The sequence below is a fragment of the Argiope bruennichi genome, chromosome 3 (genome assembly GCF_947563725.1).
Source record: "Argiope bruennichi chromosome 3, qqArgBrue1.1, whole genome shotgun sequence".
NCBI lineage: Eukaryota > Metazoa > Arthropoda > Arachnida > Araneae > Araneidae > Argiope > Argiope bruennichi.
Window position 1 is genome coordinate 3,442,726 of NC_079153.1, and position 22,237 is coordinate 3,464,962.

The window sequence follows — 22,237 nt, forward strand, 5'->3', positions numbered from 1 at the left end:
TTTTTGCATTTCCATGGATACGACAACAACAATAAATGGCATTTTAAAGTTTCTCGAACATCAATGCAACATATGACAGTTCATCTAAGAATTGTAAAATAATAAGCTACAAAAAATAAAAAAAACAATAAACTACATATATTTTAAACAATTTAAAAATCAACAGGCCACTGTTAATAACTCAATATTACATATAAATTAAAATTTATATATTTGATTAGGTATATTTTGAATAAACAAACAAAAAATTATCTCAGAGAGGCAAATATACGCTACTTAAAATTAAATTTCAATAAAGAAAAATACCTGTCCAATTATTAATCCAGTTTGAACCGTCTTATGTTTTGATAGCAAATTCAATTTTTCTTGCACAACAGAATCATATGTTATAAGTCTACCCATTTTTTTCGATAATGGAAATTATGTAAAATTCAAAACATAACAAAATATAAAAGTCAATAAATAATAAAACAATTTTGGTTAAAAAATTGATTAATTAAATAACTAATTGCCCCAACACGTTTGCTATTTAACAATGTGCAGACCAGACGATATGATACGAAACTCACTATTTATAAATGCGATGTTGATTATGAGTCGCATGGCAAAATTGAAATCGATTATTTTCTGATATTTATAAAAAAACGTTTAAAAATTGCATTGATGGTTTCAAAGTACATATTTTACTGCAGAAAATACACTTTATTTTTTAAGATTTTGTCATATTTCACATTTATATGCTTTTAGCAACAAAAGATCCTAAGACACTATACAGCATAAAGTTAAATTTAATGAAAAACTGCAGGGTTGGTAAGAATTTTAATTCATGTATTTCTGAAATATAAATAATTCTAAGAATTTATATCTGTTATTATCAATTCTCATGCACGTTAGCTCTAGCGTTGGAGCGATAAATAGGAGAACGTCCAATGTTCAAACTTCAATGTAACTGCACCTGGCAACAGTAATTCTGGAAATGGCTAGAACTGTAGAATGAGGAGCATTAATACTTGAACTGAATTGAAATCAGGTGAATTTGTTTCTTAACGAAATTGAACTGAAGTTAAAGAAAGATTTTTATTATTTTTTTTTTCAATTTATCCAAATATTTGAATCGGAGTTTTTCTGCCTTAACAAGTTTTTTTGATTGTTGATCAAATTTTCCAAAAGTAAAAGTCATAATTTGGTATGCGTAGTCGTTAGGTTTAACGTTTTATATGAAGAATTGAAGTCAAGTTTAAATTCCTGTCTGATAATTAGACAAAGTATGTCTGAAACTCGAGCTCGCTCATCACGGCATCGTAATAAAGAAGTGCAGATTGCTAAACTAGACTGTATGGAAGATAATGAGCAAATTATGGCAGCAAATGAAGTATGGATAAAAGAAGAACCTATGTCCGAAGGTTCAAGTTGCGGCAAAGAAATGAAAGAACGTGGTAGTCGTGAAAAAGCTATATCATGTGAAGTATGTGAAAAAAGTTTCCTATCAGAAGAAAAGTTTCAAGAGCACTATCTCATACATTCTGGAGTGAAGCCTTTCGTTTGTGATGTGTGCCTAAAAGGATTTGCTAATAAAAGCAATTTACAACGACACAGACTTATACATAGCACTGAAAAGCCTTTTACATGCGATGTTTGTAATAAAGGATTTGCTGATAAATATACATTTCAAATGCATAAAATGATTCATAGTGGAGAAAAACATGTTTGTGATATATGCCATAGAGAATTCACGCAGAAATCGAATTTAAAAAGGCATTATACTAATCACTCAGAATACAGGCCCCATGGTTGTGGTATTTGTGGAAAACGCTTTACCGATAAGTATACTTTGGAAACGCATTTGGCTATTCATACTGGAGAAAAGTTTATCTGTGATGTTTGTTATCAAGGGTTTACTCAAAAGTCCAACCTAAAAAGGCATTATATGCTTCATTTTGCTGTAAAACCCTTCTCTTGTGACATTTGTGGTAAAAGTTATGCGGATAATTATACTTTCCAAATTCATAGGCTCATTCATACTGGGGAGAAACATATATGTGATATTTGCCAGCGAGGTTTCACCCAGAAAAGCAACTTAAAACGACATTATGCCACACATATGAAAGAAAAAAAGTATCACTATTGTCTGAAATGTCCTAAAAAGTTTCTAAAAGAAGATAAATTGGAAAAACATGAGCTCTCTCATATGAAAGAAGGTTTATGAAAACTTTTAGTAAACAATAGAATCTTAATAATATTGTATGGTTTGTCTGTACATTGTATAATGTCTGTCAATTCCAAACAATTCAATCAGTTTGGAGAAACTAACATCTTGATTGGTAATCATTTCTCTTTTGACACTTTTCTATTAGTGTCATGCAAAATATAACATAACCTAAAAAAATTGGTTACTGTAAATTAGGAAATAAATATGTACATGATTTTTACATGTTTCCCTGTAAAGTTGCTTTACTTGACATAAGATTTGGCAATTGCTACACTAATGGAAAAGTACTGATTTTTTTAAAATGTATTTACTTTACTGTGATGATATTTCTTATCAATGCCAAAATAATTTTTTATTTCTCAATTACCTTTATAGTTTGAAAAAATACAGATATAACTGTTATAGCATTTCAGTTATAATTAATTTATTGCTCATATAGTTGTATTTTGATGAAAACAGTAATATATATTTTTATGCATTTCATGAAGCAGTTTCATCAATTATGTTATTAGTTCAATTGATTTTTCTTCTTTGTTACTAAATAAAATAATTGAAAATTTTTGATTTAGTGTTGTCTGTTAACTTTTTATTTATAAGTTTAAAATATAGTTTGAAAAGTTTTGCAAAAGTCTGGAATGTTTCTCTCTTTGTAACAGAAGAGATTTTATCTTTCTCCCTGGGCTAATTTTACTTTTTGGATTTTAAGCATTGATAATGTATTTTGTAGAAAACAATATAACCCTTCATCTGCTTACCTTGCGATTTACGCAGGTTGGCAGTCAATCCATTTTCTGTTGCATCTCACATGTTTGCAGGTGTTTATTTTTGCAATTACAGAATTTTATTATATCATATTATTATCATGTAACATATAGCATCAGTTCATTTCATTTGAACTTAATTGCAAATTTTGCATCTAAATAGTGATATTTAAAAATTGTGCAGTTAAATAATAACAATTAAATATGAGTTTATGTATATTTCACCTTTGATCTGCTGCTATTTTAAAATTGCCTGTTATATGAAATATAAATTTTTAGTTCTATTGAGTAAAAAAATAAGATCCCCCACCACCACACACACACATCTGACCATATACAGTGGCTTAAATAATTGAGAATACACCTTACTTTTACTTGATAAATCTGACTTTCAATATAAATAAAACATTACTCAGAAGTGCAAATATGTTTTTATTTTTACATATAACAAATGGTTTGATTTGAAGTAAAAATAGTCAACAAAAAACTTCTAAATTGAAAAGTTACAGAAGTATTTTAAGCATATACAGATTTTTGTCTCAAATAAGTAAGAATATGCCAGTGAAATTTTTATAATGTCTCGCATATGAAGAAAGATATACCAAGAAATCCCCCCGGGATCCGTTCTCAGTCCTACTCTGTTCTCCATGTTTATCGTGGGGATTGAAAAAACTGTTTCTCAATGTCAGATTGGCAGTTTTGAAGATGACCACTAGATTGTGGTCTAGTGGATTGGAATCTAAAATAAACGATTCCTCGGTAGCTGTACAGGATTTTTCACTCTCCCACAAGTTAAACTTTAACCCTTCAAAGTCTGTTAGTAGCTTCTTCATCACAAATAGACTCCTCTACAATTATTCTCCTGCTGTATATCTTTCTGATCAGTTACTGGACTGTGACAAACATCCAAGTTACTTGGGTTTTACTTTATATCCTGAGATAAATTATAGGAAACATATTGAGAAAATAGCAGGTAAAGCGAGAGAGCACCTACGAATTTTGAAGTATATCTTGGGTAGAGACTGGGGTGCTGATGTCTCTGCCCTTAGATTTACTTATTGCTCCCTCATGCAACCCATTCTTGAGTATGGCTATCAAATATTTCAAATGGCTGCAGCCTCTAACTTAAAGATCCTGGATGGCTTCCAGTTGAGTGCAGCTAGAATAATTAATGGGTTAAGGAATAGCTGTCCTAATGAAGTGGCTCTATATGAAGCAGACATTGTGCCTCTGGCTACGAGATTTAAGATTGGTTCCTTTAAATATTTTAATAAATTAATGACCCTTGGTGATTCTAACAGGACTGCTGCATATATCTTGAATTGGAGAGGTAGCCAGCGTTTGAAAAGAGACACCCCGTTGGAATATGTCAGAAAAACGGGGGTTATTAATTTCGAGGTTGTTCCTTCGACCACTCTAAACTGTTTGCCGCCTACGATGCTGCTTAGGGACATCAGTTTTAATGACGAACTGACGTCTCCTGCCAATAAACAAGTGGACCATCCAGACCTGCTGAAACAGTTGGCCCTAGAGGTTGTCAATAGTATCCTTTCTGGGGTCTTGGTAATCTACACTGATGCTAGCAAGATGGAAGACGGTAGAACAGAGAGTGGTGTTTTCATCCACAGCAATGATAGCGAAGTTAGGATCAGTATCCAAAACACTGACAATTGTTCAGTCTTTAGATGGAGATCATAGCAATTGGAATTGCCTGGAACTTAACTTAATTGGAACTTGAAACTTAATTATGCCCAGAGAACAGATAATAATTGCATTTGGATATTGACCGATAGTTGGAGTGCTGTACAGTATTTCAAGAACTGGTCAGAAATATTTGATATTCCAGACCAGGAGATTATGAAGTTTCTGTGCGAAATTGGTCTGAATACACTTATAAATCTCCAATGGATTCCATCGCATGTCGAGATACATGGCAATGAGGCAGCTGATGTGTTGCCAAGAATGGCTGTGATCTTCCAATGGACTGTTTGAACCGTCTTACTCCCACTGAGATCCACTCCCTGGAAAAACATCGCTTGCTTTCAGCAAGGCGCCGTACTCCATCTCATCAGTGGTATGCTGGCAACCGCCCTGACCTATCAATAACATGATGTGGCCCTCTGCCTTTCCAATCGGCCATGGCCAGATTTCGTAGTGGCCATCTTAAGTGTTTAAGGTTTCAGAATGGGGAGAAGACTTTCCAACCTTGTTCCTGCTCCAACCTGCTAGTCCTGTTCACCTTCTTTTTTGTCTTAGTGCTTCTTATAAGCAGCTGTTGATTGAACGGGACTTTCTGCAGATTTATGAGGAACTGACGTGACGGAGCCTCCTGGACCTGGTCTAAGCTTTCCTTCTCCAGGGGGATGTGTAACAACATACGAAGAAAGTGTCAATATTTAAGTGCATGTCCTTTGGCTTTTATAATGGCCTCTAAATATCATGGTACTGATTCGACCAACTTTTTAGTGTATCTCAGTATGTTTTGCCCCATTCTTCTTAACAACACTTATTTTAAACAGGTTTTGTTTTGAATTGCGTGTTTTTGGATGGCTGTTTTAAATGTGGCTCACAGATTTTCAATGGCATTGATATCAGGGGGGGGGATGTGGTGAGGTGCGTACCTGCTGTTTACAATAAAAAAGACACCACATTTTTATGTTGCATGCCTTATGTTTGGGATGATTGTCCTGCTGGAAAATGAAATTTCCATCTTACTCCAAATTTTTAGCACTTTCCTTTAAAATGTTGCGAAGTATATCCAAGTAAACCATATGGTTCATAATGCCATCTATAAAGATTTTCAAACTAGATTTCCTATCTCGAATGAAACCTTACAACCCCAAACCGTGAGGGAGTCACCATCATGTTTAACTTTTGGACATAAGTTTGTTTTGGATCCAAATCGACATTGGGCTTTCTCTATACAGTTCAATGGCCGTCATTGCTAAAACTATTGAATTTACTTTCATCACTAAATATAACTTTCTTCCAAAAGTTTTTGGTCTTCATTTAATAAGTTTTTGTAAACTTCAAATTCAGAAATACTCTAAAAGGCATGATAGAAAATTATGTTGTGGAAATTACGATGTAGAATGGTAGTTAAGAACACTATCAAATTGAATATTTAAAACACAAAATATGAATGTAATTTTTTCTGTACATTCCATTAAAATTGTCTAAAAAATTTGTGAACATCCTCCATATTCTCAATTTTTTTAGGCAAAAACCTGCATATGTTTATTTTAAAATATTTCTGAAAGTTTTTAATTTAATAGTTTTTTTTAATTGACTTCTCTTTATTTTTACTTTAAATTAAACCATTTGTTATGTGTACAAATAAAAACATGTTTACATTTCTGGGTAATGTTTTATTTATATTGAAAGTCTTATTTATCAAGTACTCTCAATTGTTTGAGTCACTGTAGATCTGAGTGCATAGTAGTATTTTCATTTATAAAAATACTTTAAATAATTGTTTGCGGAAATAATAATTGTCCTCCTTTGTTAATTTTTGTCATAAAATATCTGTAGTGGCTGATATCTATAGATCTGATAATGCTGTATATAAGATGCTTTGTTTAAGTGTTTCATTAGTGTTTCTAGAACTATACTAATTAATTTATCATCTTTAAATGAATAAAATTAAAATTGCCAGATAAAGAAACAAAATGTGAAATTCTTTACATTGGTGATTTAAGATTATTAAACCATGATTTCCAAATACCTTATCTGATCTGCGACACTTTTATTGTAGTGAAATCAGAAACTAGCAAATACTTTAAATCTAATATTATATTGTTCAGTTTTGTTAGTATCAACTGAAACCAGAGTTTATTAAAGGTAATTACTTTTTAGTTCATCAAAAATTAAAAATATATTATTGGACAGTTAAGTGATAATCTATCAATGGGTGTGGATATATATATATAGGCGTTAGCTAGGGCAATTTAGAGCACGGGAAAGCTTATGTTTAAAGAAAAAAATTTTTTGCCTGTGTCTTGTATGTTCTTTCCTTTTTGTTTTCGTAACTGGTGTTTGAGTGTTATTATATGTTATTTTATGTTCTTATATTTTTGCTTATTAGTGGATGTATTCTTCTAATTTATTGTTTTGTGTTTTTCTTTCATGTTAAAATGGTATAGCTCTTAGGCCTAATTTTCGGGTCACGAGGAATCAGTATTGGACTTTTTAGTCTGCATTCCTCCACAGAAAAAAAATCCCTGCCTTTTTTAAATCTAGGCCTAAGAGTGACCCTTGAAAAAGTCTTCAGGCCAGATTCTTATTTTATTTGGTTTAATTTTGATTTTTTTTCCTATTAACTTGGTTTTTATTATTATTGTCTTAATTCATCTGTATTTTAGTAGTAGCTGCATTTGCACTATCTAAGTACTATGGTGCTTTTTCTGTTCTTTTTTGTTTTGTTTTAGTTTGAATCAGAAATAATTTTTAGTTGCGATTCCAAAATAATTTAGTTTTGTTTCCAAAATATTTTTAATTATATATATATATATATATTCTGATATATTTTCTAATATAGTTTAATATATATCATATTTTCAGAATATAGAAGTTACATGGTTTTTGACATTTTGTCTCTTGAAAAATGGGGACTATAACCTAATATTGAAATTCAATTAATAAGAATTGGGCTCATTAATGATTGAAAGTCAATATGTTTCAATTGCATTATAAAGTATATGTTAGTCCTATTTATTCTAGTTACTGATTTAGTTACTATTCAAAAAATTATTCTGTAATCTTGATATTCATCAGCATTAATTCTGTTTCATAATTATTCACATTAAAAACATGTTTCATACTTTCATGGTTAAAGAAATTATATACAGTGGTGGCCAAAATTGTGGACACTTTTGAAAATTTTAATGTTTTCTAACTTTGTATACTTATTGAAAATGTAACATTTCACAAAATGGAAACATTTACATATCATTTTAAAGGGAATTTAATTCTGATTTCAATACCAAAAGTAAAATTCAAATATTTGCAATACAAAAAAAGTTAAGAGGCAATAATTATCGAGATACATTAGATGCTGATGACTGCAGTGAGTTATACGTGCTTAGTAAGGTAGCCTTTATTTTTTATTACAGCCTCACACTGATTTTTCATTGAGTTTTAAGCTCTTCCTTCGTTATTGCTTGATGCCAGGAAACAATTATAGACTCAATTAATCTTCTTTTATTTCATGAATGCTTCATATGTATAAGAGTTTGCAAATGATCCCATAAGTTCTCCAAAATTTTGATTTTAGGGCTGTTTTCTGACCATGATAACAATTCAATGCTCTTTGTATTAAATCACACTTTTGATATTTTTGCTGTATGACAAGGAGCTGTATCCTGCTGAAAAATAAATGATGCATTGTTGGGAAATAGATCACTTGTGGAAGATGTAAGTTTTGGCTCTAGAATAGTGTCAATGTATTTTCTTGCATTTAATTTCCCATGGATAACATGAAAGAGACCAATACCGTCTGTTGACACGCATGACCAAATCATTACACTAATTGATAAGTTCTTCATAGTTATCTGAATGAAGTCAGGAGGTAGCTCTTCACCTATTCTATGTCTTACCTATATTCATCATCGCTACCAAAAAACAACATCTTTGATTCATCACTCCGTATAACTTGTAACCACTCATCATCTGGCCAATTAATGTGTTCTTTGTTCCACTGTAATCTTTTTATACACTGCTGTAAATTTTGTCGTTGAATTCTACCTCTTAGTCTAACATCTAATAATCTTCTCATGATTGTTCTTGAACTGACATAAATGCCAGCTTCATTCAATTGACTTCTGATGGCCGTTGATGACATTTTTCGATTTTGGAGATATAGTCTTTTTATTCTTCTGACATGAACAGATGTGGTGTACCTTTGTCAGCCATTTACTGCTTTGTTTTTATTGAATTTGTCCCCTGGTATCGTAAACAAAACTTTCGGACTCCAGGTGTAGTCACTGAAGCATCCACCTCTCTTGCAATTTCAGCATTGGAAAGACCACATTCATGTAACACAATAATCTTAGTTCTCTTTCTAATTGTCCAATCTATTCATGACTAAATATTAGAAATATTTATAGCAATTCCTACTAGATATTAAAAAGCTTAACAAAATTTGTGATTTCATTACATAAAAAAAAACAGTCTTCCTCCTATAGAAAAAAACACAATAATGACCTGTTCCAACTTTAAACATGATGTCATCTTCTTCTGGCAGTTATTAACATTTTATTGACTCCCAGAATAAAAACAGTGATTGGTCAGGAAAGTTAGAAATTACAATCAGTTTCATCACTGTGTTTGTTATTTAGATTAAAGTAAGAATAACTTTTTTTGTATTGAAAATATTCGAATTTTGCTTTTTGTATTGAAATCAGCATTAAATTCTCTTTAAAATTATATGTAAGAGTTTGCATTTTGTGAAATGTAATATTTTCTATAAGTATACAAATTTAGAAAACATAACCATTTTCAAAAGTGTCCACAATTTTGGCCACCACTATATTTCAAAAAATAACATAATGCTTTAAAAAGTTTTCACACATTTTATCACAGCAGTGTTCTTAGTTATAAATTAAAAGTTTCTTTTGGTTTGAAACTTTTTTGTGATTAATGTTCACTTTAGTTGTTCTTATGAGTTAATACTTTGAAACTGTTTCAGTCTAAAACAGCACTATTTTAAGAATGCATAGTAATACTTCTAAAATTTAGAAAATCGTTTTTTCTTTCAAGCTCTTCTAAATTTCTTTTGCCTTTTTATGATTTTAAGAAATGTAAAGCATAGAATGCTTGTCCCATGTTTTAAATCTTTTATGATCTTATATTCTTATTAGTTGTTAGAATGCAAAATCTATGCTATATATATAGAAGGAGAGAAAAGGTAAAAGGTAACCTTTACCTTTTTTTAACCCCAATGACTTTGAGATCCCAATGATTCCCAAGCGATATGATGACTAATTGCTCTACTACTTGTGGATCCACCTATGTTTATAAAAGAAGTAAAATACATATCAGTTGTACAGTTTACAATTTTTATATTATGAAGTTTTGGGATCCTCAATAATTAAGAATAATGTTATGAAGTTAATTATTAATTATTCAAACTTTTTGGATGAAGGACTTTTTTTATCTGCCCATTTGTGCATGGATGTCAAGATTGTGGAAATTTCTCATTCTTGATCTTAGCAACATATATTTGGCCTTGGAAGAAATATAAAATTTCTAGATTGATATTGGTTTAAATTTTAACTGAAGATATTAACAATTCTCAGATAAGGCAAACTTTTTTTGGTGTCATTCAAAATCTTCATTCATACTTGTATTAATTTAGGAGCCCTGACATGTAATATAATATTTGAATCCTAGTGATAGTAGATGAGAAAAAAATTACTGAATTGTAGATATTACAGTTAAAAAGAAGTGAAATTTTCGTAATATGTCAAAGTATATAAAAAGTCCTTATTGGCATGTTCAGCTTAAGTTTTTAGCCTATGTGATAAAATATATAAAAACTGACAATTTTATGTAGTGAAGTTTTAGTTTTTAGTTACATTAACGTTTCGTTTTAAAGCAACACTAAGGTTATTTTGGGACAAACATTATAATTTTGAACTGTAATTGGATGACATCTGCGCTGGTACCCTTCTCTCCAAACTTTCAATTCTAACCGGATCTTGGCCCTGACATTACTAATTTAACATGTTCCAGACCCACTTACATGACAATTCTTTGATGGAATCAGTTTCTGAAGCTGAGACCTTACCACCAGACCACAGTGGTTTTTATGCAATGAAATGAGCTCAAGCTTACTGTGAAAACCATTGTTTGTTTATCAAAAGTGTAAAAAGGTATAGGTATTTGATATGCCAGCTGAATGCATAATAAAGTCACATGTTTCAAATATGAAATAAAATTTGATAAAACAATAAAGGGAAATAAGATAATTTCATTGGACAGTGTTTAAAGATAAATATTTTTGAATGCCTATTAAATGATGCACTACTTACTATATCAACCACATGCCAATGAAAAAAATATATATTCTGTCATTTTTTTCATGATAAGTATCATAAAATAAATTTTCCTTGACATTTGACTGCAAAATTATTATAAATTTAAATTATTATTAAAATTCAAATTTTTTTATGAAATAAAGTTTATAATGAAAACATAACAAGAAAGGAAATTTTATACTTATGTATTCTTGCTCATTCCTGAATAATTTAATCTAATAATTAATAAAGTAAAAAAACTGAACACTTAGAATCAGCAAAATAAAAAGTTAATGTATTTTATGTAAGATTAGTTTTTTATAATAAAAATGTTTATTAGTACTATTATGATTTAGTAACAGGTAGTATAGTCTCAAATAATTAAGAAATTATCCTCCACAATATTGAATGGTAATAATGTCTAAGGAATTATTGAAATTCAAGCAGGTATTCCCGATAACTTATTTATCTAACTATTTTACTTCACACATTGCTTTTTTAAATTAGTAAGGTGTTTGACCTTTGGGTTTGGAAACCTTATGGGACTGATGGACCTGATTGACACTATGTTAATAGATCTCTAATAACTGGAACCTTGATAAGTGCAATGGTAACACAAGCTGTCATCTTGCCACATCTATAAGTGTGTAGTCAATCTTTTATATCACTTGAGTAACTTTCAAATGGTACATTTTTCTAATAAATTGAACTAAATAGGTTATTATGAAATGTAAAATGAATTATTGCTAGCATTGGACCAGATTATTTTTCTTATAGCTTATAAATTATATATCATTTATTATTATTATTGCTGTAACATTTAAATATAATTCATTCAAAAGTGGTAAAAATCAACAAAAAATTTTCTGTACTGCTATTACTTTTTGCTGAAATCTAAAATTTTATCAGAAAATACTTCAGGTTTCATAAGTTACTACAAATACTGCTAATGTTTTTAAAAAAATAATATTCATTCATTTGATTGCGATTTTTTCATAGCCTAATGTCATCTATTTAGGTGATATTCCTGATTGCTCATATATATAATTGACAAGATCGGATCAAAAATTTTTTAAAGAATCTAATTTTGTCCCACATATCAACATAATAATTTATATGCAGAGTTCTAGACTTTATTTCTCAGCAACAAACATTCTTTTCACAAAAATAAACTAAATTTACTTAAAATAGTGATCTTGTTTTGTATTTCTAATAATCCGGCAACCTACGATTTACATCACTTGGAGTGATCCTTTCAGTTTATAATAAACGGTATATACTTATGTATATACTCCGCCTCAAATAAATGAAATATAGTATGTCTGAGGTCGAAGTTTAGCTGATCAATATTTCTATGTGTCGGCAGTATTCTCCAACCGTATGGCTTATTATTATCTTTTTTATGAATACTCTTATTAAAGGTGAGGGGACATTTTGCACAAAAGAAAACAATGTAGAATTGCGGGAACACATCACAGCGAATAAATTAAAAGTAGGGGATTGTAATAATAATCCCTTATATAAAAATCGGAAACACGTAAAAAGTGGAATACGGGGATATGCCATCCATTGCAATTTAAACTTTTATCAGATCCAGATATACAGGAGTCAAATATCCTAGATTCTCAGAACTGTAATTTCCAAAAGTCTAAAGTGCAGACAGTGAAAAACTCTTAAGGAACTGCTTTTTGTCGAATAAAGAAAACTTTGGTATTATATACATATATAGTATATAATTTTGAAAATGCAAATGAAATTACTAGAAATGTAAAGGCCTTATAGCACGGGCAAATACCGTCTACACTTTCGTGGACAATTTTCCGTTTTTACCGCAGGCAACCGGTCAAGCAAGTTTTCCGTCATCGTGAACTTTTTTCAACCAACTTGAAAAAGTAGACGAAAGCGACGGAAAGATTGTTTGCAAACAAAATTCAACCAATCGTGCATGGCTTTGGTACTGACGTAGTTGCCAAGAATGGCGAGATTGACGCCAATATGAAACTAATTTGTAAACACACTTCCAAAATGTTCTATGGTCGTGTGATAAAAAAATGGGCTTTGATCGACTTTATTCATCAAAAGGTCGGCTATTTGGAATCCACTGAATATTCATTATTAAAGACAAATGTGACATGAAGAAATTCGTACAATAATTATCAGAAGAAAAAGAGATATTGACAAATGTAGATAGTCATTAAAACCAAGAAAATTTATTTTCAGAATTAAAAAAAAAATTATTAATGTTTGTGTGAACTGTCTTCTTTTTGTGAATTGTATTTGATTAGATTAAATCTTTAATTTTTTTAAATAGTGGTAAAATTTTTGAATTTTTAAAATATGTAGTTAATATCTTCCATACAGTTGAAAAATTATTTAATTCTTTGCTGTTGTGAAAGTTAATAAGGATCAATTCATTTTCTTACCGCTGAAATATTGTTCAGCACATTATATAGTACATTTAAGGGAACTGCAGAATATGAATGACTCTGTTATTGTTTAATGCTTTAATTAATAAATAGTAGTGAAGTTTTTATTTTTAAAATTAATTGCACATCCAACTCACAAAATCGCTTTGCTAGCCTATTTCTTTGTTCAATTTGATTTTCACAATTTAATCTATGAAATACCAATACAGATACATTATGCAATTATTAGATTTTCTTTGTCCGTAAACCTGTCATTATTACTGAAAAATTAACAAAATTGATGAAACAGCAATATATCCCAGAGTATAATGTATGAACAGGAATCCCACTAACAAAATGAGTAAACTACAGATATTCACCAAACAGAAAAAGCGAATAAAGAGCGATAAATTAGCCATAAAGTACACCTGTGTTTTGGGTTTACCATACAGCAAATCCTCACGTGACGTCACTACACACATTTTTCCGTGAGCCTTTGTCCACGAAAATGTAGACGGTATTTGGCCGTGTCATAAGGCCTTAATCGTGATTTTTCTCCCCTCTTTTTCTAATGTATTTCCACAACATAAGGCAAAAAAGAATCTTGCAACTGACTCGTTATGAAATTAATGAAATATATTAAGAATTATTCCTTTTTTTTTAATTAGTGCTATTGAATTAAAAAAAAAACACATATCGATACACAAAAAAAAATGTTTATCGTTTCATGGTATCTTAATCGAGATTTTTCAATATGCAATGCATGCTCCTTATCACTCGAAAAACCGCGAATGAAAACATTGAAGTGTATTGTTTCTTTCCGTAAGAAACTCAATTAGTGACATGTAGTATATTTTTGTTTTTCTAAATGATTTTCATAGAATGAAACCAATAATGAATAAAAAAGAAGGAAATCAGACAATAACCTATGATGTTTATGTTGGAAATGTCCCTAAGAACATAAACGAGGTATAATACACGTGTTATACAAATTGTCTATACTTGATTTCTGTGATAAATAACTCGATTTCGTTTTACTGAAATAGCTTTTCTGTATTTAATATTTGTAGTAATATTTTTGCTGTAAATATTTTAGTATAACTTTTCTTATTATCGTAGTTGTCAAAATAGATTCTCTTTGTAAAGAAATAAAAAAGTATTATAAAGTGTTTTATCTTTGATTGATATATTGAGCGAAAGTATAACAGAGAAGAAGCTATGAAGAACATTTTGAGAAATATTAATGTTTTCAGAAAAATAGTTCGAAGCTAACGGTTGAATTCGAAATTGATTAAAAACTTGTTTTTGCGATTAACTTTTTTTTATTAAAGGTTATGTATTTTTGTAATTGGAAGTTGGGTTAATAAAGAAGCATTTCTTTCTGGCCTTGCCTAGTTTATTGATATTTATTGTTTATTTAGAAAATTATATATTATTTATAAAATAATTGCACAAGTTTCCAGTAAAAATCTTATTCAAAAGTGATTATTTGATGTCTTTCTAGTATTTAAAACTGAGCTGAAAAAGTATAAGCATTGCACTTTATTCAGTGTAATGGAAAGAAAAATTATGGCATAGATTTTTATTTAGTGAGTTTTTTACTGTTTGCAGAGATCATCATCAACAGCAAAAAAGTCTGTGCATCTTTTTTAGTTTTGTCTAAAATTTAGATAAAGTAACTTTACTGATATATTTAATATTTTTTACTTACTTTAATATTTTTTTCCTCAGTTACTGTTAGTTGAATGTCAACAACTCATTACTTTCATGCAAAGAAAATGATTCATGGTGTTTTAAGTTTTGATTCAAATTTTTGTGTTCACTCATTAAGCTTTGATACATATTCTATAAATCCTTCTTATTGCACTCAGTGAGGGAGAAGCCTTTTTAAAATTAAGTTATTTAGAACATTTTAAGCTGTCAAAAGAATTTATGCTCTGAGAATTTGTTACCTTATTGTATATAAACTGTCTGTTGTCTTATATATATGTAATAGATAGTTATAACTTTATTTTTTAATTTCATTAAAGCATACATCATGATTGAAGGTTCATTTGGATATTTCATTTTCAATTGAGGTCTAGTTATAACATTTCTATGCCAGTTATTTGCATTCTATTTAACTTTTGTTATCTATACAAGTTGTTAAATATTTGATTGATTTTTAGAGAGAAAAAATGATTAATGTAGAAGGAAAGAATTAAATGCAACTGTCTAAAAATATTAAAACAGAATATGGAAAAAAATCAAAGAAATAGAATTTATTTATGCTTCTATTTTTTCTTTTTAAAATAATATTTAATAAGAATAGATCATAGTAGATATATGTAGTATAAAATTGCTTCTTAAAGAATGAAAGAAGGGGAAAAACTATTGAAAAGTAAATTCGGGAAAAGCGAAGAGAAATCAATTTATTTTTTAATTAAAAGAAAATGTACAAAATATGTGATTATATTAGACTATTTGAATTAATATGATGCTGACAGCTTTTAATCTTTATCTTGCATGCAGTTAAATAGTTTTGAATGTGATTCTTTTGCATTTAAGAGTAATTTATATATTTGAAAAGAAACTAGTTTTAAAATCATTTTTGATATTCTGTATGGTGAAATTCATTGTTTACTTACCTGGCTGGCTTCGACCTAAAATGCTCAGAAACTTATATTGCCATATCCCTTAGTGATAAGTTCTTTGAAGCTTTTTGAGTGTTCTTAATTACATTTGACTGCTTTGCTTTTGGTAGTCAATTGCAATTCTATTCAATTTTTTTATTATTTAAATCTACAATAAACTGAAAAGATATCTATTTATTTGTTGGATATTCTTTGAAAGCATTTTTAAATATTAATGGTGCATAATTAAAAATTTATTGATTTTCAATTTTATTTTTTATTTTATGTAGCAATATTGAATGTTGCAAGTATATGATTGCATAAGAATGCTTTTATAATTCAGATAAAAGAAACATCAGTAGATGTGTTCATAGCATTACTCAAATCTATACTTTTTAAAGGTATTTGTATTAACTGAATGCAAGTGATTGATTGCCTTGTTTGTATTTGTTATTCAAAGATGCTATGTAGATAAAATAATCCCTCCTCTTCTAAAAGATAAGGTGCATTATTAATAGTGAATTAAGCTTAATTCAGTGAAATATTATTTTTGTAAGATTATTAAATAAGAATGCAAATAGAGTACAAATACCAACATATAACTTTAAAAAAAATTGTAAAATAACACTACAAGATTTTTTTTTAATCTATACATTTGTGATATTTCAAATACTAAAATTAAATTAAGAATAAGTTCTTTTTAAAGTAATAAATAAAATACAAACAAATCTTCTATTAGTCAGCCTTTTCAATTTAGTATGCAGCCATCACTGATCCAGTTGGCATAATTTAATTCTTATAAATTTTTCTGGCAATAATTGAACTAATAATAAATTCTGATGAATTATTTTGGAAAATTGTTATGTTAGAAACATGATTAAATAATATCTTAGAAACTTGTGATAGTGAAAGATGTCATGTTATTCTGTTGATTATATTCATCAATGATGTATATTTGAACCAAAAATTTGTTGATGGCAAATGCATACCATCTGTGGTTAATATGCAACTACCTTTAAAAATTTCTGTTTTAGCTTTATCATCATATACTCAGTGATACTGTCTTAGCAATTTTAATTTTTTGCAGATTGACTTAAAACACTTATTTAGTAAGTATGGAGAAGTTAAACAAGTTCTTTGTCGGTGGAAAGAAGATTACTTTGGCTATGGGTATGTTTCCTCTGGTAGTTCAGTTAAACCATATTCATATTTACATGGAATAAAATATCATGGGGATAAATCTTTCATTAGCTTTTTCCCTTTTCGCTCTTGTGTCGTTCTGTTTTGATGTACTCGCTGCTTCTGCTTGTACATAACTCGTTCCCCCGGGATAGAATAAAAGTGAAGTTCTATTATTCAAAGTGTCTTCTCTGTCTTTGACCACGATTCTGTTAAAAAAATTATGTTTACATTTTAGAGCCAACAGAATTATTATCTGTGCTAAAATTATCAAATGAATTAAAAGAATTAAAATGAAATCCCTGGGAGGAGAGGCAATTCGACATTGTGTTGTGACAACACTGCTCGCCGTTGGTTCCGAAACCAATGCTTTTTGTCTCAACCAGCCAGTCACACTGTTTCCTGTGATGTGGCTTCGCTGCCTTTGGATCTGGCCACTCTGTTTCGCTATGCTGAAGTTTCACGCCAATTGATTCAATATCCTCTGCTTTACGTTCCTGACCACATCACCGATAGAATGCTATGCCTTCCGTAATCTACGACTTCTTTCTATGTTCCTGCTCTGGGGCTCCATATCTTTGTATGCATGCTCCTTATTATATCTTCAAGAAGTTGAAGCTCCTTGCCTGTGCTGAATGATCCAGTTTTGGAAGATGTTACTTTTGTGTTGCATTATCACAATATAATAATCACTTTTCGTCACCTGCCGTTGCTCTTCACTCCAAATACTTCATTTAAAATATTGATATTTCATTTGGGTGAAATAATAGCAATATTGATATTTTATTTAATAATTTAAGATTTTATTTCTTAATTTAACAATCTTGTTCAGTCAGACTTCCTAGCATTTAAGAATAATATACCATTGACTATCCTCGCCAAATTAAATTTAACAGCTGAGTTTCTACAGAAAAATCAAAATAATTATGTTTTTGTTATAAGTGCTGATTATTTAGGCTTATATAATAATTTTACAAATATAATTCTTAACCTTTTTATTTCCTTAATATCCTTGTTGAAAATTATTTCTATGGCAATGTAAAGGTAAGGGAAACTTGGATATGACTTTTAATATGCATTTAAATTTCTTTCTTGGACACCACTGTAAGATATGGCTGTGTGTCAAAGGCTTCTATGTCTTGCAATGGGTGGAAAAATTTTAATGATACTTTAAAACTTAAATTAAACCCTAATTAATTTCCAAAGTTTTATCCAAATTCAACCCATATTAACTTCATTCTAAAACATTCTATTTCCTGATCCCATTATATATATATATATATATATATATATATATATATATATATATGTAGGGCCAATTTTATCCCACTTTTTTCAATTTTAATAATTAATAAAAAAAATTTAACTTTTGAAGAATGAATTTTTTTGAACACATTCCTTGAGTTTCAAAGATTTCGTTTGCTGCAAATATTTATCTGAAGAGCCATTTCCATTCATTGCTAATAAAAAAAAATTTCATTGTCTAAAAATACATGAATTTAAAATTACTTTTAAGATATTCTAAATAATTTTAAATACTACTGACATTTAAATATACAGGGTGTTTATAAAGTCCTGGACCCATTTTGATGTTTAATAACTCATAAAATAATAAAGATATAAACACACTTATGACATTTATTGATGGAATAACTCATATATTTTCCTTTTCAGGTTTGAATATTTTTACTTTTGTAAATATCGTCTGTGCGTGTGGTTAATTTCAGATAATTTCATTTTCCAGTCTAAATATCTGTACTTTTCTAAATATTGTCTGCTTATTAATTGCATTTTTCTCTCTTTTGTTTTTGTCAACTATTGCAATGTTATGTTTACTTTTGATGTGTTTGTTCTATGTAGTACTTTTGTATGTGATGTTTTAATAATTCGAGCGGATATTAAGGAGAATGCATACACCACAAGAGAAAGCACAGATTTTATGGTGGTTCATAGAAATGAAATCGATAGTGCAAGCGCAGAGAAATTTCAGAAGAATTTACCAAAAAGATCCTCCATCCAAAAGCAGCGTCTTGCGGTGGAAAAAGAATTTTCTAGAAATTGGAAGTATCGAAGATAAGAAACGTTACAGACGTCCTTGCACAAGTGATTTTGATGTTGAGCGTGTCAGAGAGACATTTTTACACAATCCTAGAATATCTGTGAGATCAGCGGCAACAGAATTGGATATGCCAATTTCGACGGTGTACAAGGTTATTAAGAAAAAATTAAGACTGCATGCATACAAATTTCAAATTGTTCAAGTTTTGGAACCGAACGATAGACCTAGGAAGATGGCCTTTGCAACAGATATGCTAAGGAGGATAGAAGATGCTGCTGATTTTCTGAAGAGCATAATGTTCTCCGATGAAGCATCCTTTCATGTTTCTGGCATTGTTAATCACCATAAAGTGCGCAAATGGCTCTGTGGATGCCGACATGCTTGTTGTTACTTGGCGTGAAATTGACTATCGACTTGATATTCTCCGCGCGACGAAGGGGGCACACGTGGAAGTTCATTGACAAGGGTCATGAAACTTTTTGAGTCTATTTAACCATTTATGTTATTAATTTAAATCTATCTTTATTATTTTATGAGTTATTAAACATCAAAATGGGTCCGGGACTTTATAAACACCCTGTATATATATAAGAAATATTCAAATATATGTAAAAATACTTTTGTGTGTGTGTGTGTGTGTGTGGAAAAACAAATTTATTTTTTAAAAAAGATGGAACAAAGGCTGTTCCATCTTCCTTAGAAGATTAATATTGGAAGCCTATAATTTTAAATTAGAAAAAATGTTTTGAAGATGGTCCTAACTAAAAAAGCAATAAAAATAGCTAACTAGCATCAATTTTATAACAATCTATAGCAAATAGTTCATTACTAATACCAAAAATAATTATATATTATTTGAAACCAAAACTATTTATAAAACATTTTATCTCAGCATCACTGACTTTTGGTGAATGTTTCATTACCTATTTTATGATGTAATAACTTAATTCATCCTTATTTGTAATTAGTTTTTTTTTCTTCATTAAAATGAAATAAAAACATTAGTGAAAAAAAGATGTAATAATTAGAAAATTTTAACAATGAATTGTATTTTTTATTATGATGAAATAAAAGCATCATTTAATCATTTTCTTCAGAAATGTTATTTAATTTTCTATCAAATGAAAAACATTTTAACAAAATAAGAATAAAAGTTAATTTGCAAAGACTCAAAACTGAAAATTTTCTGGGAAAAAATGAATTTTGAAAAATACTAAACGGAAACTATGAATTATCTGCCAAATTTATTTTAATATTTTGATTTTTTTTATTGATATTTCTTATTTTATTGATTGTTTTTTATGCTTCATGGTTTTTCATTTTCTTTGTGGAAATTAATTTAAACTATTGAATTTTGTGTTGTTTAAAATTAATATATCACCGACATAGTATAAAATGCAAATTTTTCTAATTTAGGATCATCAAATTTTCATACAAAAAAGACGCTGATCGAATCCTTCGCGAAGTCCAAGAAGTAACTTTAAATGGTCATACCATGCCAGTTAAAACAGCACGAAGATCTGAACATAGGTATTTTTTTTTTTTACCTTTCTTTCTTTTTTTTTTTTTTTTTTTTTGTATTCTATTTTTGAGTTAAATTTGTGCTTAATAAGCAGATTTCTGCTTAAAGACCAGAAATCGGTAATTTAAAACTTAATTTCATTGAATTTCAACTGTATATTTGGGCAGTGCATCCTAAATCAAAAGACTAACATTTTTATGAGAGTATGGGAATTTGGTGAATGGGATTGTAGCTTAGATTTAGTGTTCAAATGTATGAACATCTTAATGAAGTCAGAATGCATTTGTTAATTTTTTTACTATCTCGAATTACATAAAATATGAATAAACTATTTTAAAGTTGAACTTTATTCCAGAAAATATATTTTAGTGCCTAAAATTCGTTATTTTAATTTCTGCATATGAAAAGCCTGTGCAAATTGTATTAATTATTACGAAAGAAATTGCCTTTGGCAAATCTTATTAAATAATCTACTTGATTTATCTATTTCTAATGGGAAAGGTTGCATTTTAAACCATTCGAGATGGCATTTTTTAGACCATCCCCAATAGCTGAAATTTGCAATTCAATATTGTGCCTCGTCTTTTTGTCTTCGAAACTCTTTGCACAAATGGTGTACAGTCCTTTATGAATGGGTTATAAAAGAATGCAGAAACGGCCATTTTCTTACAACTTCTATTTTTGGCAGTTACTAAATATAAAATGGCTAATGCACTCGAAATTCACTAATCATCAGTTTTCATCATTAAAACTGTCATCTCTTGTTGATAAGGGAAGTAAATTTATTCTCATGGCCATCTAAATTAAGCATTATGGAAGAATATATTTGTCTCAATAAGATTTAAAGACTATAATTAATTGTTTTCTTTATCTTCTAGTTGAAACGTCCTCAGAACTCATTTAACATAATGTCAAATCTGATGAATTAAAAAAAAAAATAGGAGAAATACATATTAAAACGTATTTTTCTTTTCAAGCTGTTTAATACAAAATGATGAGCAAAGAGGTGACTGCTGTTTAATATTTTAGAAGAAATATTTTGCATGATGCTGTTGATACTGTCACTGAGATCGTCAAGGAAATGCTACCAGTAGAAACTTAAAATTAAGGAGGTAGCAAAGAAGAGAGAGGAGAAAAATAAAGAACATTTTCTCCATCTAAAAAACAAAATATTTTTATTATTATTTGAAAATGTTAGAAAATAGCATTCTGAAGCATAAAAAGAAGCTTGAAATATATAAGTAACCAAAAATATAAGCATTATGTAATTAAAACCTATTATTGAAACAATCTAAAATTAAAATTATTTCGGAATCGCAACTAAAAAATTATTTCTGAATCAAACTAAAAAAGGAATATTGTATTTAGAGAGCGCAAATGCAGCTACTACTAAAACACACATGAATCTAGACAATAGTAATAAAAACCAAGTTTTAATAGAAAAAAAAAAGTATCAAGATTAAACCACATAAAAT

At 29.2% G+C, this 22,237-nt stretch overlaps 4 protein-coding genes across 5 annotated transcripts in view; 3 read left to right on the plus strand and 1 right to left on the minus strand.

Moving 5' to 3' along the window:
• Window positions 1-569, minus strand: part of LOC129963250 (protein odr-4 homolog) — a 34,041-nt gene extending 33,472 nt beyond the window's left edge. The window contains exon 1 of the mRNA XM_056077487.1: window positions 307-569. Coding sequence (XP_055933462.1) covers window positions 307-402 — 96 coding nt within the window. The 5' untranslated portion in view covers window positions 403-569. The remainder of the gene's footprint in view (window positions 1-306) is intronic.
• A 698-nt stretch (window positions 570-1,267) lies between these two features.
• On the plus strand, window positions 1,268-2,206 carry LOC129964254 (gastrula zinc finger protein XlCGF8.2DB-like). Its single transcript, XM_056079000.1, has one exon. It carries the CDS (start codon window positions 1,268-1,270, stop codon window positions 2,204-2,206), a length of 939 nt encoding a protein of 312 aa, XP_055934975.1.
• Window positions 2,207-3,675: 1,469 nt separating this feature from the next.
• On the plus strand, window positions 3,676-4,668 carry LOC129964259 (uncharacterized). The gene has a single exon (XM_056079008.1). The coding sequence runs from the start codon at window positions 3,676-3,678 to the stop codon at window positions 4,666-4,668; it is 993 nt and encodes a 330-aa protein (XP_055934983.1).
• Window positions 4,669-14,133: 9,465 nt separating this feature from the next.
• The window catches only part of LOC129963248 (serine/threonine-protein kinase 31-like), a 40,609-nt gene continuing 32,505 nt past the window's right edge, over window positions 14,134-22,237 (plus strand). The window contains exons 1-3 of one of the 2 annotated variants that reach the window (XM_056077484.1): window positions 14,134-14,359; window positions 17,090-17,172; window positions 20,657-20,770. In XM_056077484.1, the coding sequence (XP_055933459.1) occupies window positions 14,273-14,359; window positions 17,090-17,172; window positions 20,657-20,770 (284 nt within the window). In that variant the 5' untranslated portion in view covers window positions 14,134-14,272. The remainder of the gene's footprint in view (window positions 14,360-17,089; window positions 17,173-20,656; window positions 20,771-22,237) is intronic. The other variant, XM_056077485.1, reaches the window with a different exon arrangement.

What these genes read in the sequence shown, in the direction of transcription:
- LOC129964254 (XM_056079000.1), top strand. Translation starts at nt 1,268, where the DNA reads ATGTCTGAAACTCGAGCTCGCTCATCACGGCATCGTAATAAAGAAGTG.
- LOC129964259 (XM_056079008.1), top strand. Translation starts at nt 3,676, where the DNA reads ATGACCACTAGATTGTGGTCTAGTGGATTGGAATCTAAAATAAACGAT.